The 12,609-nt window shown below is 33.4% G+C and overlaps 1 protein-coding gene across 3 annotated transcripts in view; it reads right to left on the bottom strand.

Moving 5' to 3' along the window:
- The window catches only part of LOC111630987 (voltage-dependent calcium channel subunit alpha-2/delta-1-like), an 89,590-nt gene that overhangs the window by 18,030 nt on the left and 58,951 nt on the right, over positions 1-12,609 (bottom strand). For all 3 annotated transcript variants that reach the window (XM_023375166.1, XM_023375167.1, XM_023375165.1), the window contains exons 10-11: positions 6,172-6,240; positions 4,895-4,984 (exon numbers count right to left, since the gene is read on the bottom strand). In XM_023375166.1, coding sequence (XP_023230934.1) covers positions 4,895-4,984; positions 6,172-6,240 — 159 coding nt within the window. The remainder of the gene's footprint in view (positions 1-4,894; positions 4,985-6,171; positions 6,241-12,609) is intronic.

The following is a 12,609-nucleotide window of genomic DNA, read 5'->3' as shown; positions in this document are numbered from 1 at the left end:
GAATATTATTTGTATAGTTAATGTCTTTTGTACTTAGTGTAAGATTTATTTTGTCACATTGTATCAGGTTTCTTTGTGGTCGTCTGTTCGGACACATGTCCTTCTTACTCTCTACCTCCCTTCTTTGTGTGAAACCGGACATTTTGAATGGCTACCGAAAAGGTCAGGTGAGATCAGCAAACCAAGGGTACAAATAACAGGTCCACGTGTGAGAGAGCACCCTTTTTTTTGTTCTTTCTTGGAGGAGTTCCGTTCGTGAAAAGTTCGGATCAGCGCCATTGAGAAAGGCCAAAACCTACCAGAGTGAGAAAGGAGATTCATTTCAAACATCGAGGGAAGGAGATAGAATCCAAATTCATCCATGGTGTACACAGAAGGAATAATGTGGACAGTACAATTAAGGAAGCTAGAGTACCCGAGGTATCGACGGAAGCGAAGATTTCCCCACTAGTAACAGACATTGGTCCAATTCCCAATCATTTAAGTGCCGGATTTCTAGTGAGTAGACTGTTCTGAAAATTCTTCACGTGTTATTGTAAACGTGTACAAACCTTGTTACACTATGCGAAAGAGGGAGGAGAGTGAAGGGACTAAGAATATTGAATTCGGGACACGTGATTGTGTAAATGAGTTTTTGTTGAGAGTTCATATGAGCCCTCAGTTGCTGAACGCAAAACCCGTACCAAATAAAGAGGTATTTTGTAAGCCGACCATTTGTTTGTGTTAGCTTGATAGACCTCAGTCTAGCTTAGTGCAAATCACTTTATTAAGGCTTTATTCCTTGTTCCTTGGTCAAGATTGTTGGTTTCATATTTGGTATAAACATTTTAGTTTGTAATATGATCAGTACATGTGCAAAATAGAATCAAACACCAACTTAATATAATATTATTCTATGCATGGCTTGAATATTGAAGTAATACAATAAATACAAATAGTAGTATTGAACAGAGCTACAACCCATTATGGGCAATTATTATTTTCTTTTTTTTTTTTGTTGTTTCGGTTTTTCCCTAACCCCTTTCGTTTTGTTTCGTGGTACCACCCTTCCCCAGTTAATCATGTGTTGGCAGCCTGATTGGCCAGTTGAGGTCACATGGGGTGAATATCCAGTTAGTATGATATATAGGGACGTGACCCACGTGGAGTAAGGACTTTTGTTCTTTGGTTTTCCTGCTTGTTCCTGACTGCGGTGTTCCTGCCAGGTGTGGGTAATCGAGGTGCTGAACACGAGAAACTGGAGAAAGAAGAGATACAAGAGCGAAGAAATCGGTTTTCATGAGAATAGAAACTGTGTGGTGATGAAGTCGTTCCAGTGAGAGAAGATCAGCGGAAGATTAGTAGGCACCGATTAGTCTTCAATCGTTTGTACGCGGCCAAGATTTTTTTTCGTGAGTAACGGTTGTTATATATTCTCTTTGTCACATGCTGTTTTGTCATCACGCTTTGCCACGTGTCGCGAGTTCCCATAGTCAAGGGAGGAAAGAGAGGAACAAGGTGAATGTACTGTACATAGCATTGACTCGGATATAACACAATTTTGTTATTAATTCACGCCTTGTGTGAATATCACGTTGTACTTAATGAACTTTAATTAAAACCCCAGTTATTGTTGAGCCGACTTGTCTGTGTGTTTTGTATTCAGCCCTGCAGACCTCGCTCTCCAGGGAAACTCCACAAGCTCAAACAATACTATTCAGCATCAATACAATTGATTTAGAGATGTGTTTCTGATTGCTACAGCATCAATTGTATTGATGCTGTAGCAATCAGAAACACATCTCTATATGGGAGTCTCTCCTCACAACAACCTTGGAACCATGCAACACTCCCACGCTTGACCTGCACAACATATAAATCGCATCTGCTGTCACATCATTAACATGGATCTGTATCCATTCATGCATCACATGATATCATAACATCAAGCATAATCAAAGTTTATAGCATGCTTATAACGGTTTTTAATCCTTAATTTGTAATGTGAGTTCCACTCACATTAGAACATTTGTATTTGACTTTAAATTCTGTTTGCTTGACAACAAACAAGTTTGTTGAAAGTACTAGCAAAAATAAAGTACTCAGTGAGTTTTCCTTCCTTTGATTTATTATTTGGCATGAGGATCAAGCTCTATTGTGTTAAAAGAAGTATTAATTCACACAAGGTACAATTGACAAAAATCACAACAAAGTTTGGTAAATATTAAAGAACCCAATATCAAACTTATTTTAAACTAAAATTATACATAGAAACAAAGTACAAAAATAAAGATTAATCATAAAGTTCACTTTAATTTCAGTACTGAGTAAAATCCCAACTTCCCTAAACCTATTACCAGTGTGCAATGTGTATAAGATATATACAGTGGGTGACAAATGTTTTTAAAGTATCTCGCAGTTCTTCCTTAGGTCAACTAGCTTAGGAATGCTTCCGAACGGAGCATAAGCCATTCGACAGGATCGAACGTCATTTCGACGAAGTCAGTCTCACTTGACATGCACGGTCATGAGCTGGTGGAGGTAGTCATGGGTCGGCATCTAATAGGGACTGCCAGGCCAGCGAAAGATTTAGCTCCTCCTTCCTGTTGAAGCATGCGGCTACTTGGCTGGCTTTATAAATGGCTATGGATTCTAGCCATTTAAAGTGGTCCTGGTGGGGTGTGCTGATGATGACTGTAGCTCTATCAAACTGTGCTTTGATATATGGATCAGATCGGACACATACATAGCAAGTGCAGTGGTGAACTGCCTATGCTGGATATCCACTTGGTGTTCCCTTACGGGTATTTAAGGAAATGTTCTTTAAATACCCTTAGTTACTTGTGTGTCCTTAAATATCAAGCATTCCTTAAATACCCTTACGAGTATTTAAGGAATGCTTGGTAGAACCAATGTATAAGAAGTCCTTGCCCCACCTCTTCCCTTTAAGTTAGATGGAATAAATGCCAGGAAGCCTGGTGCGATCCAGAAGGTCTTTTTCATTCCATAGAGATGTCCTACATGTTAAAAACTGTGGGACATCTCCTGCATGCTACTCGCATCCGATGTTTGCTGGCTATCTGTGTATGCACCGCTCTAAGATACAGGTTAAAACGTGATGGGAGCACGTGGCAAACCATCAGGTTCCTGGTCGGCATTACCACCCATAGTGGAGGTGAGTTTCAAGCTCCGTTTCCGCACACTTCCAATTCCACATGCTGTTTAGAAGCAATCCTAAGCTAGTTGACCTGAGGAAGAACTGTGAGATAGTTCGAATATGTTTGTCACCCGTTGTATGTTATGTATGTAAACCTCCAGGGAATAACCTACACTGAATTGCCCCTTGACCTACTTAGACGACCCCACACCTCTGACCTTTGTCGTGTTCCTTTGTCTCAAGTCAGTCATGAGTTAGCTGTTGTAACACTTAGACCTGGAGGCACACGTTATGTTTGTATTATCACATAGTTGCATTTCTGTTATAATAAAGCTAATTATATACGTTAACAAGTTATCATTTATTTTACGGACACAACACTGTATATATCTTATGTGTGTTGTGTGCCTGTAACAGGTTTAGGGAAGTCGGGAATAAAGATTAAGCAAAGTAAGCCAATAGAAATGAAATAGAAATGAGAAAAATGAAAGACTACTAATTGACCGACTGATCAATCAGAACATTCAATATCCTTACTTATATATTGGCCAGTTCTTAACTGTTTCTCTTCCAGAGAGTAAAAAGTAAAAACTCCCCTTTGCTTCAAGAAGTGATATATTTCAATTCCAAAAGATATTATTTCACCTGTACAACAGCCTCAGATTTACTGTCTGTTCCGATATTTGTACAAGGGAATAGAAATTTTGTCTCTTAAGACAATCAAAATCCACTTGACTACTTATTTGTTTTCTTCCTCTTATCTGTTCTCTTTATTCTTTAATTGTTAGAATTTCATTATAATCTGTTAAGCAGTGAAATATTGCTTTTCAATCTACTACTGTGGAACTAAATGTGTGGAGTAATACTGAATACTTAATAAATTATTGAAAATTATTAACTTTCAATGTGGATAATTAATTAATTTATTGATTGAAGAAGTTGGTGTTTCATTTTCTGTCACACATACGTGGGGGACCAAAAAAACCAGATTTTTTGTATAAAGACTTTATTTATTAACTTTTTTACAAAATTCCTTCAGTCACCTTCAAAGTACTCTCCATTAGATGCAATGCACATGTCAAGTCTTTTCCCCCACTGTTTGAAGGATCTCTAGAATTCTTCAACCTTGATATCATCCAGTGCCCTTAGGGAAGCTGTTTTTACTGCCTCCACATCATCAAAATGCTTCCCTTTTACATTTTTCTTCATTCTTGGAAACAGAAAAAAGTCGCACGGGGCTAGGTCTGGTGAATACGGAGGGTGGGGAACGACAGGCCATCCCCAAGAGGCCAAATAGTGGGTCACTCGTAAGGCCGTGTGTGCGGGGGCATTGTCGTGATGAAGGAACCAGTCACCTGATCACCAAAGTTCCGGGCATTTCCTTTGCACATCCTCTCGCAGATGTCTTAAAACATTTTTGGCAGATTTTTTCAATGTTTTCATTGTTTCGAGATGTTGAAGGACACCCAGAACTTTGCAGGCAGAACAAAACAACAGTAAGAGAAACACAACACTACGCTCAAACATAAACCTACAAACTGATGCTGTCTGCACAGCTGTTTCGTGAAAGTCTCTACTAACCCCATCTAGCGGGAGAACTCTCTAGTACTTCTACAAATGGCAGCATGCTCTCAGTTCAATTTTTTTTCAGTCCCCCTTCATATTAATATCAATGATAATTATTTTCATTAGACTGATTATAATGATAGTACAATAAAGACTTTTTAAAATTTGAGTATTTTAATAAATGCCACTTACTGTTCTGAATTCTTTAAAAGCAAATTCTAAAGCAGCAGACAGATTAGCCATTTCACCTTCTACTAAATCATTAATTGCTTCTGATAACAGCTGAAATACAAAAATATAAAAAAAATTAATGATAAAATTTCAGAAAAAAAATACTTATTTCTTTTTTCAATTGAGTGTTCAAAAAATTGCTAAATGGATAAATATATTTTTTTTAATAATGTACTTCATTTTCATCACATAATAAATACAGCAAATCATTTACTAGATATGGTATCATCCATAAATTATATAATACTGTTTTTATACTTTCCAATAATCATCCCACCTTCCTATAATGCTCTAAAATCATCACACATACTTTACCCCCAAGCTTATGTAATGCATATTCTCAATCTACTCACTTAATTGTACTGAGGAATAATACACACATGGAGTACCAAACATTACATTTTATGAATTACATGTATAACATATAAAGTAGTGACATAAACATTATGATTTGTTATGCAACTTTTTCTTTTCATGTTCATATTTTGATGAATTAGATAACAAAAGTTATAGCCAAATCTAAGAAGTTGTCATCACTTGGCCGAAAAAACTATCAGTAGTTTAATCCCTACATATTTACGAAACACCAGTTGATTATGTAACATTTTTGTAAACATTCCCATGCCCTTATAATGCATTGTAATGATCACCTGTCTACTCACATCTCATTACATAGTTTATGGATGGCCCTAGGCATTCATTTAGGCAAGTAAGCAAATATTTACTACCGTTTATAGTTTCCTGATTTTACATTTTCTTGAAACATTCAATACCTTATACCGATGAGATAAAATTTTTTAGTCAAAAATACTTCACATCATTTTGTTTCTTATTCTTACAAATTAGTCTTACAAGATTTCTGATTGACAGAAATTCAAATATAACTACTGGTAATGTAATTGATTTATGAACTTTTTAAGTTCATTTCCAAATGCCCCATTTACATTCTGAAGATAGACTTAAAAAGGTTTAAAAATATTTAAGTTGTAATCAAACTTTGAACCTTTGATATAAAAATATTACTTTCTTGATTTAAGAATAAAAATTAATTAAAAATAATTAAATAGATGATTTCTTTAATAGCATATAAGATAGCTTCATAAAAAATTTTTTTTCAAAATCACAAAAATTATTTAATATATGAGAACTAAATATATTAAATTTAAAATTGAATGATGAAAGTAAAAGTATATTTTATTTACTTTAATATTTTTTAAATTTTCAATTGAATTTCTTACTTTTTTATTTCTGCGTGTAGCTGGAACAAAAGTATTTAAACAAGACATCCACGTTACTTTATTTTTAAACTGTAAATAAAAAATATTATGAAAAATTCTTTTAAAACATTAAATTAATTAACAATAAATATCAAAATATATACTTATATATACAGTACGGTAGCTACAAGTCAAGTTTTGCATATTAATGAAAAAAATTCTACATAAAAGTATCAGTTAAGATCAAATATTATTGCATTTTTTTTTTTGTATAAATTTATTCTAGTACAAATTGAATGGAGCAATTTAATTTCTAAATTAACAAATGAACTGCTGGATTATAAATTAGGCCATAATAAGGCTAATTCAATGATTAGATAAAAAGCAATTTAACTGTAGGCAGATGTTAGGCCACCATTTATGATAAATTTAATAATCAGAAACAAATTTGACAGTTTGGCATACTAATTGAAATGAGTTGATGTTTGTGTTCTAAGATACCAATATTACAATTCTGTTTCATTCTAGTGCTGAATTTTTAATAGCTTATTTGATGTGTGGTGCTATGCGACTATTGTAAATATTTTATCTTGCTTTGTGTTTTTTTTTTGGTTTGTTTTTTTTTTGTATTGGTGTTGTGTTAGCCGTGTTGGGTTTTTGATTATATCATGTGTGATCTTATTTTTGTCACATTTCACCAGTTGTTAGGTCATGCATTACACGTTGCCTATTGGCCAACCCTGTAAACAACGTTACAGGAAAAATCCCCGGATGGGGGAACTATAAAATGGAGTGTATGACCTGAGCAAGGATTTTTTTTCTTGGCGATTTTAGATGTTCGGACAGAAATCAAGTTGAATCTGAGTTATCATCAGGTGAAGATTGGACCTAGTTTGCCCTTCAAAAAAGTAATCAAATTCCATTGAATGCTAATCACTGAGTACCAACGGTAAGGCCAAGGTATTTTAAAAGAAATGCATGAAGAGGACTAAACAAATTAAGAAGACTTAATAAAATATGATTGGGATTTTGTCTAAGAGCACGTGGTGGATGTATACGATATTCTGAGAAAGAACAGTATGAAAGGTGATAGGAGGCATTACTCGTAGGTATATCCTCAAAGGGAATGAAAAGAAGTGAGAAGAAGGTAGACGTAAGTGAAAGGTATTTGGCAGGTGCCGAAAGGGGGTGAAGACAGTAGGAAGAGAAAATAAGAGGAAGAGGGAGGTCATGAGCCGCATCACGTAGTTATTTTAAAACCACAAAATTACAAGATATAAAAACATAACAAAATAATGTACATTTGGAATGTAAGGCGGCAGCAGTATTTAAATTCCCACTTGGAATAGACACAGCTGCTTAAAAATGCTAACAAACAATTGTACACAAAGAGCAAACAACTCAATTCGCGTGTTAAAAAGAACCAGCTACCTGCTGGTGTTGAGTTCTAGCGCCTTTGTGGCTGAAACAAAAGCAGTGAGTTCATTGTAGATGTTTTTATTTTCAATTAAAACACTAGTGTCGCACGGCCAGGCAATGCATTCTTGAAGAACAGCTTGGATCAGTTTGTTCCTCTGTTGTTGAAATTTCTTGCATTCGTATATCAAGTGTTTGTTATCCTGATTAGAGGTGCCATCACATTCACAAGTAGGAGTAATGCTATGGCCAAACCTATAGAGATAGGCCTTAAAGTTCCTGTGGTTTGTCAATAATTGTGTTGTAATATAGTCTATTTTAATGTGTTGAAGTTGGCTCCTTTGTTTAATATTTGGCAGAAAGCAATATGTAGCTCTTCCAGTTGTTTCCTCTTCCCAGATCCTTTGCCACATTGAGTACATTGTCTGATGAATAACATTTTTAATGTTTTTGGTGGAGATCTCAAGGATAACCGGCTCTATGTCTTTAATTGCGGCTTCTTTAGCAAGGCGATCTGCCTCCTCATTTCCTGTATTACCAACATGAGCACGCGTCCACTGGAGCGTAATGTTACTTCTGGTAGTCGCCAGTTCCTTAGATATTTGCCGGTGAAGATCGTTTTTTTGGTTGCCGTTAATGATACTGAGAAGTGCTGCCCTACTGTCTGAACATATGCAGATATGTTTTCCTTTTAGATAGTTTATTTTGTTAGTATACTGAAGAGCTTTAAGTATTCCATAAAGTTCGGCTTGATACCCTGTGCTAAGTTTATGAAGTTTGAATTCCTCTTGCCATATAAAGAGATTTTTCTTGACATTAAGGTGCACTATGCCTGCTCCCACTCCATTGTTTTGTTTAGATCCATCAGTGTATAATTTATGAGTCGTGCTGTTATTTGGGTTCTGTTCTTCCAAATTAAAGTTGGGAAAACAGGCTGGATGTAATTGTGGTTGAAATCTGCATTTGTTTGAAAATTTTATGGTAGATGTAAAGAAGTGATCAACTTCTAAGTTGGGAAGAATTCCTATTTCAAAATAAGTTTGGATTTCCTTTTCTTTATCTTCAGAAATTTTTAGATTGCTTAACTTCCAAGAAGCCATCAAGGCCTTAGCCTTTAACTGTATTGGTGGGATATCTGCAATTACTTGAAGAGCCGATGTTGGGGCTGTCCGATAAGCACCTGTTATCCTGAGTAAGCTAATTCTTTGAATTTTTTGTAATGCTCTTTTATTATGGATTTTTGTAGCTGCCTGTCTTCAGATTTGTGCTCCATATAGTAAAATCGGTTCTATTACCTGCCTATAGATGTTTATTAATGTATGACTGTTCATGCCCCATTTTTTTCCTGTAAGATAGCACAATAAGTTGGCCATTTTTCCAGCTTTTTCGCAGGCATAGTCAATGTGCGTTTTCCATTTAAGCCCTTGATCAAAATAAATGCCAAGATATTTAAGATTTCTTGTATGAGAAATCCTTTCATTATTTATTTTAAGGCTAGGGGCTTTTTGTAGTTGATGACCCTTCGAAAGTAACATACACTCAGATTTTTTGATATTTATAGTCAATTTATTGTCTATACTCCATTTGTATATGCTGTCCAGCAGTTTGTTCGCCTCCACTTGCAGTTTTTCACTGTTGTTCCCCGCAAGTAGTGCCAGCGTGTCATCGGCGAACCCTTGTATTNAAAATAACATACACTCAGATTTTTTAATATTTATAGTCAATTTATTGTCTATACTCCATTTGTATATGCTGTCCAGCAGTTTGTTCGCCTCCACTTGCAGTTTTTCACTGTTGTTCCCCGCAAGTAGTGCCAGCGTGTCATCGGCTAACCCTTGTATTGTCCATGGTGCCAGAATGTTAGTAGGATTGATGTGCAACAACTCATCGTACATGATATTCCATAACCCAGGTCCCAATCGGGACCCCTGTGGGCAGCCGCAGTTAATTCTGAGAAAGAAGCTTGATAACTAGAAAGGCCCCTGTTCTGTGTCAGGATTATTGTGTTACATGTGTCGTTTAATCCTGTAAATATTGTAGTTTTTCTAAGCTTACTTTCGTGCGATATATTCGTTTGATTTGTCGGAAAGACCGAGAAATTGTAATCAATTAAATGTGGCATCTAACCCTTGTACTTCATAGCATTCAGTTATCTGATACCTGGGGTGTACATAAATAAATGTGTTACCAATTTTGTTCTGATTATCTTGTGAAGTCCTCATTTTTCTACTCCTCATATAAACATAATATACCTTGGTATACTAATCGTCTCCACAGATGAAATGAAACTAATCTATCTGTTCCTAACAATTACTTTCGTGTAGATTTATTCAATTACATTCTATATCATTTTAAAGTTAAAATTATAATAAATTACAAAAATAAAAAACTTTTAATAATTTATAAGCAATTAACTCTTGCCCAATATGTTCCATATTTGTCATGCATTTAAAAATTTAATCACAGCACATTACTTAAATTACATTCCAAATTATTTAGATTTATTTAAATGACATTAGTTTTATAAAAATAATTTAATTCTTTTTCTAATCAGTTTCATCTAATCAAGAATAATAGTTTCAATAATTATTTCATTTTTTAATTAAAATTTTAATGAAAATAATTAAAATAAATTGAATTATGAGAAATATTTAATGTTAAATTTAGCTAAAAGTTTCAAAATTCAAATCATCTAGCTAGCATACAATCAATATTTTTTTGGAATAAAACACATTTATCCAGTTATAGCTTTATATAAACTAATAGCTTTATAACTAAATTCATTTACTAGAACTGAACCATTGTTTTCAAATTATTTGATTGTTTACTTTATATTTCATTAAATAACTGAATTTTTTATTGAAAAAAGTATGACATGTTAATTATGTTTGCCACACTTTTCATTAAAAATTCAGTTATTTTATGAAATAAAAATGTAAAATATCAAATAATTGAAAATAATGGCTCAGCTCAATTCTTTTATATATATTATCATCCTTGAATTTTCTACTTTCTTTTTATTTGCTATCCATTCCTTGAGAGTGACTTTGCATGATTAATTGCTTTTATCTTTAAGCATTAATGAAAAGACCCTTATTCATAATAAAAATAAGTAAAAATAATAGAGAAAAATCATTGATGAAGGAGAGATATACTATAGAAGGAAAATAAATTAAGAAACATCTTTAAGTTTTATTTAAAGCTGAATGAAGAGATGAAGATAATCTTGTAAAAAAAAAAAAAAAACTGTTAGAAAACTACATTGAAAAGCTTTGCAACAAGCATATGAATCATCATCATTATAAATTTGGGTATCAATATTAAAATTACAATGATCAATGCAATACTGACTCAAAGTCATATGGTGCCCTTGGGCCAATAAATGATGCAATTTACAAAAATTTTATTTCATTTTTTTTTAATTATTAATAAAACAATAAAACAAAAAATTAAAAATTTTCAAAACACAACTTATAATTCTTTATATTGCTCAAGACTAGTTGCATCACACCAAATTGATAATATACATGCGTATGTATTTACTGCATTTTATAATTTTATTTTTGTATCTTGTACCTACATTGTATAATATATTACTAGATTGAGAGAAAAATACTAATCAAATACCTAATAGATTAAATTATAATTTTGTAGGCTTTTGTGGTTGCAAAATTTATTATCAACATTTCCAAATCAAGCTCATTTATCAAATCTGTACAATGTTTTAGTTTATAGTCATCCAATGTCTTGAATTGATTGAAATTCCACAGAACATTGAAATTACTGTTATTTTTAGTCAAGCAGGAACATAGGAAATAAGAAAAATATTTAACATTAATTTCAAACTGAATAAAAAATTTTTCAAATTTCAGCAAATCTTGGCACCACTAAGCTTTGGCATCCCTAAACTGAGCTCTAGACCTAGAGTTGATCTTGAATCAATGATAAAAAAAATTCAATGTTTCCCAGTGAACATTCAAATGCTGAATAACTAATCCAATAATTTCTCTTTTTATTCCAACTTGTATTTTTAAGCTATTCTTTTATTTAATTTAGTTTTAGATTGTAAAATTGGATATCCTAGAGACTGTAATCATCAAGTTATGCAATTTCTGGATTAACATTTAAAAACTATCGTTTATCAGATTTATATTTATAAATAAAGTGATTAAAATATGGAATTTCCATTCTAGAATAACTTTTCTTTGTTAATCTATCTGAGTAATTATAACCATGACAGATTAAGAAAAGATTCAATTACCTTCATTTATATAAAGTTATAACTGATAAATGTGTTTTATAAATACAGTAGAACCTCGATTATCCAGACTAATTGGGGATGAAGGTAGTCCGGATAAGGAAAAATCCGGATAATCAAAACAAATAATTTGTCTTTTAATGATAATACAACATGTTTTCTTTTCGATGACATATCAGTAATATTAAAAGTAAATACTGTATTTAAATTGTGATCAAATTTTCAAGAAACAAACGTTCGTATTGAATTTGGACTACTACTGACCAACGCTAATAGACTACCTATTGTTTAAAAGGCCCTCTGGTGCGCAAGAAGCCGGATTTTATAAAATAAAAAGCAGTTGAAACTGCATTTTTATGAATAAAAATTTGACAAACTATTTATCGTTTTATGACGAGTAAAATTTTTTTGTCGCATTCGCAGTTTTTAAGTAATGGATAAACCTTCGAAACGCAAGGCTCTTCGGACTGTGAGGCATAGGCGGTGGCCCACGTTGCCCATGCCTTTCGCCGCCCTTAGTCATAAAAATGATGTAATTTGAATATAAATTATTTATAAATACGTATGTCAAATTATATTTTTATTACTACGTAAATTATATTTAAGAGTTTATGACCACTGTGCTGGGTGAGACGTTGTTGAAACAAAAAAAGTTATGCATTCCATCACGTACATAAACAGTGTCGTAATTCGCCAAGTGCAAATCAGCAAGTTCGTAAAATTTTTGTTTATTTTGAACAATCCGGATAATCGAAAATCCGGATAATGGAGGTCCGGATAATGGA

Source organism: Centruroides sculpturatus, unplaced genomic scaffold (genome assembly GCF_000671375.1).
Source record: "Centruroides sculpturatus isolate CEXI.00-Female unplaced genomic scaffold, Cexi_2.0 scaffold687, whole genome shotgun sequence".
In the NCBI taxonomy this organism is placed as follows: Eukaryota; Metazoa; Arthropoda; class Arachnida; order Scorpiones; family Buthidae; genus Centruroides; species Centruroides sculpturatus.
This window is presented reverse-complemented; position numbering and strand designations above follow the sequence as displayed.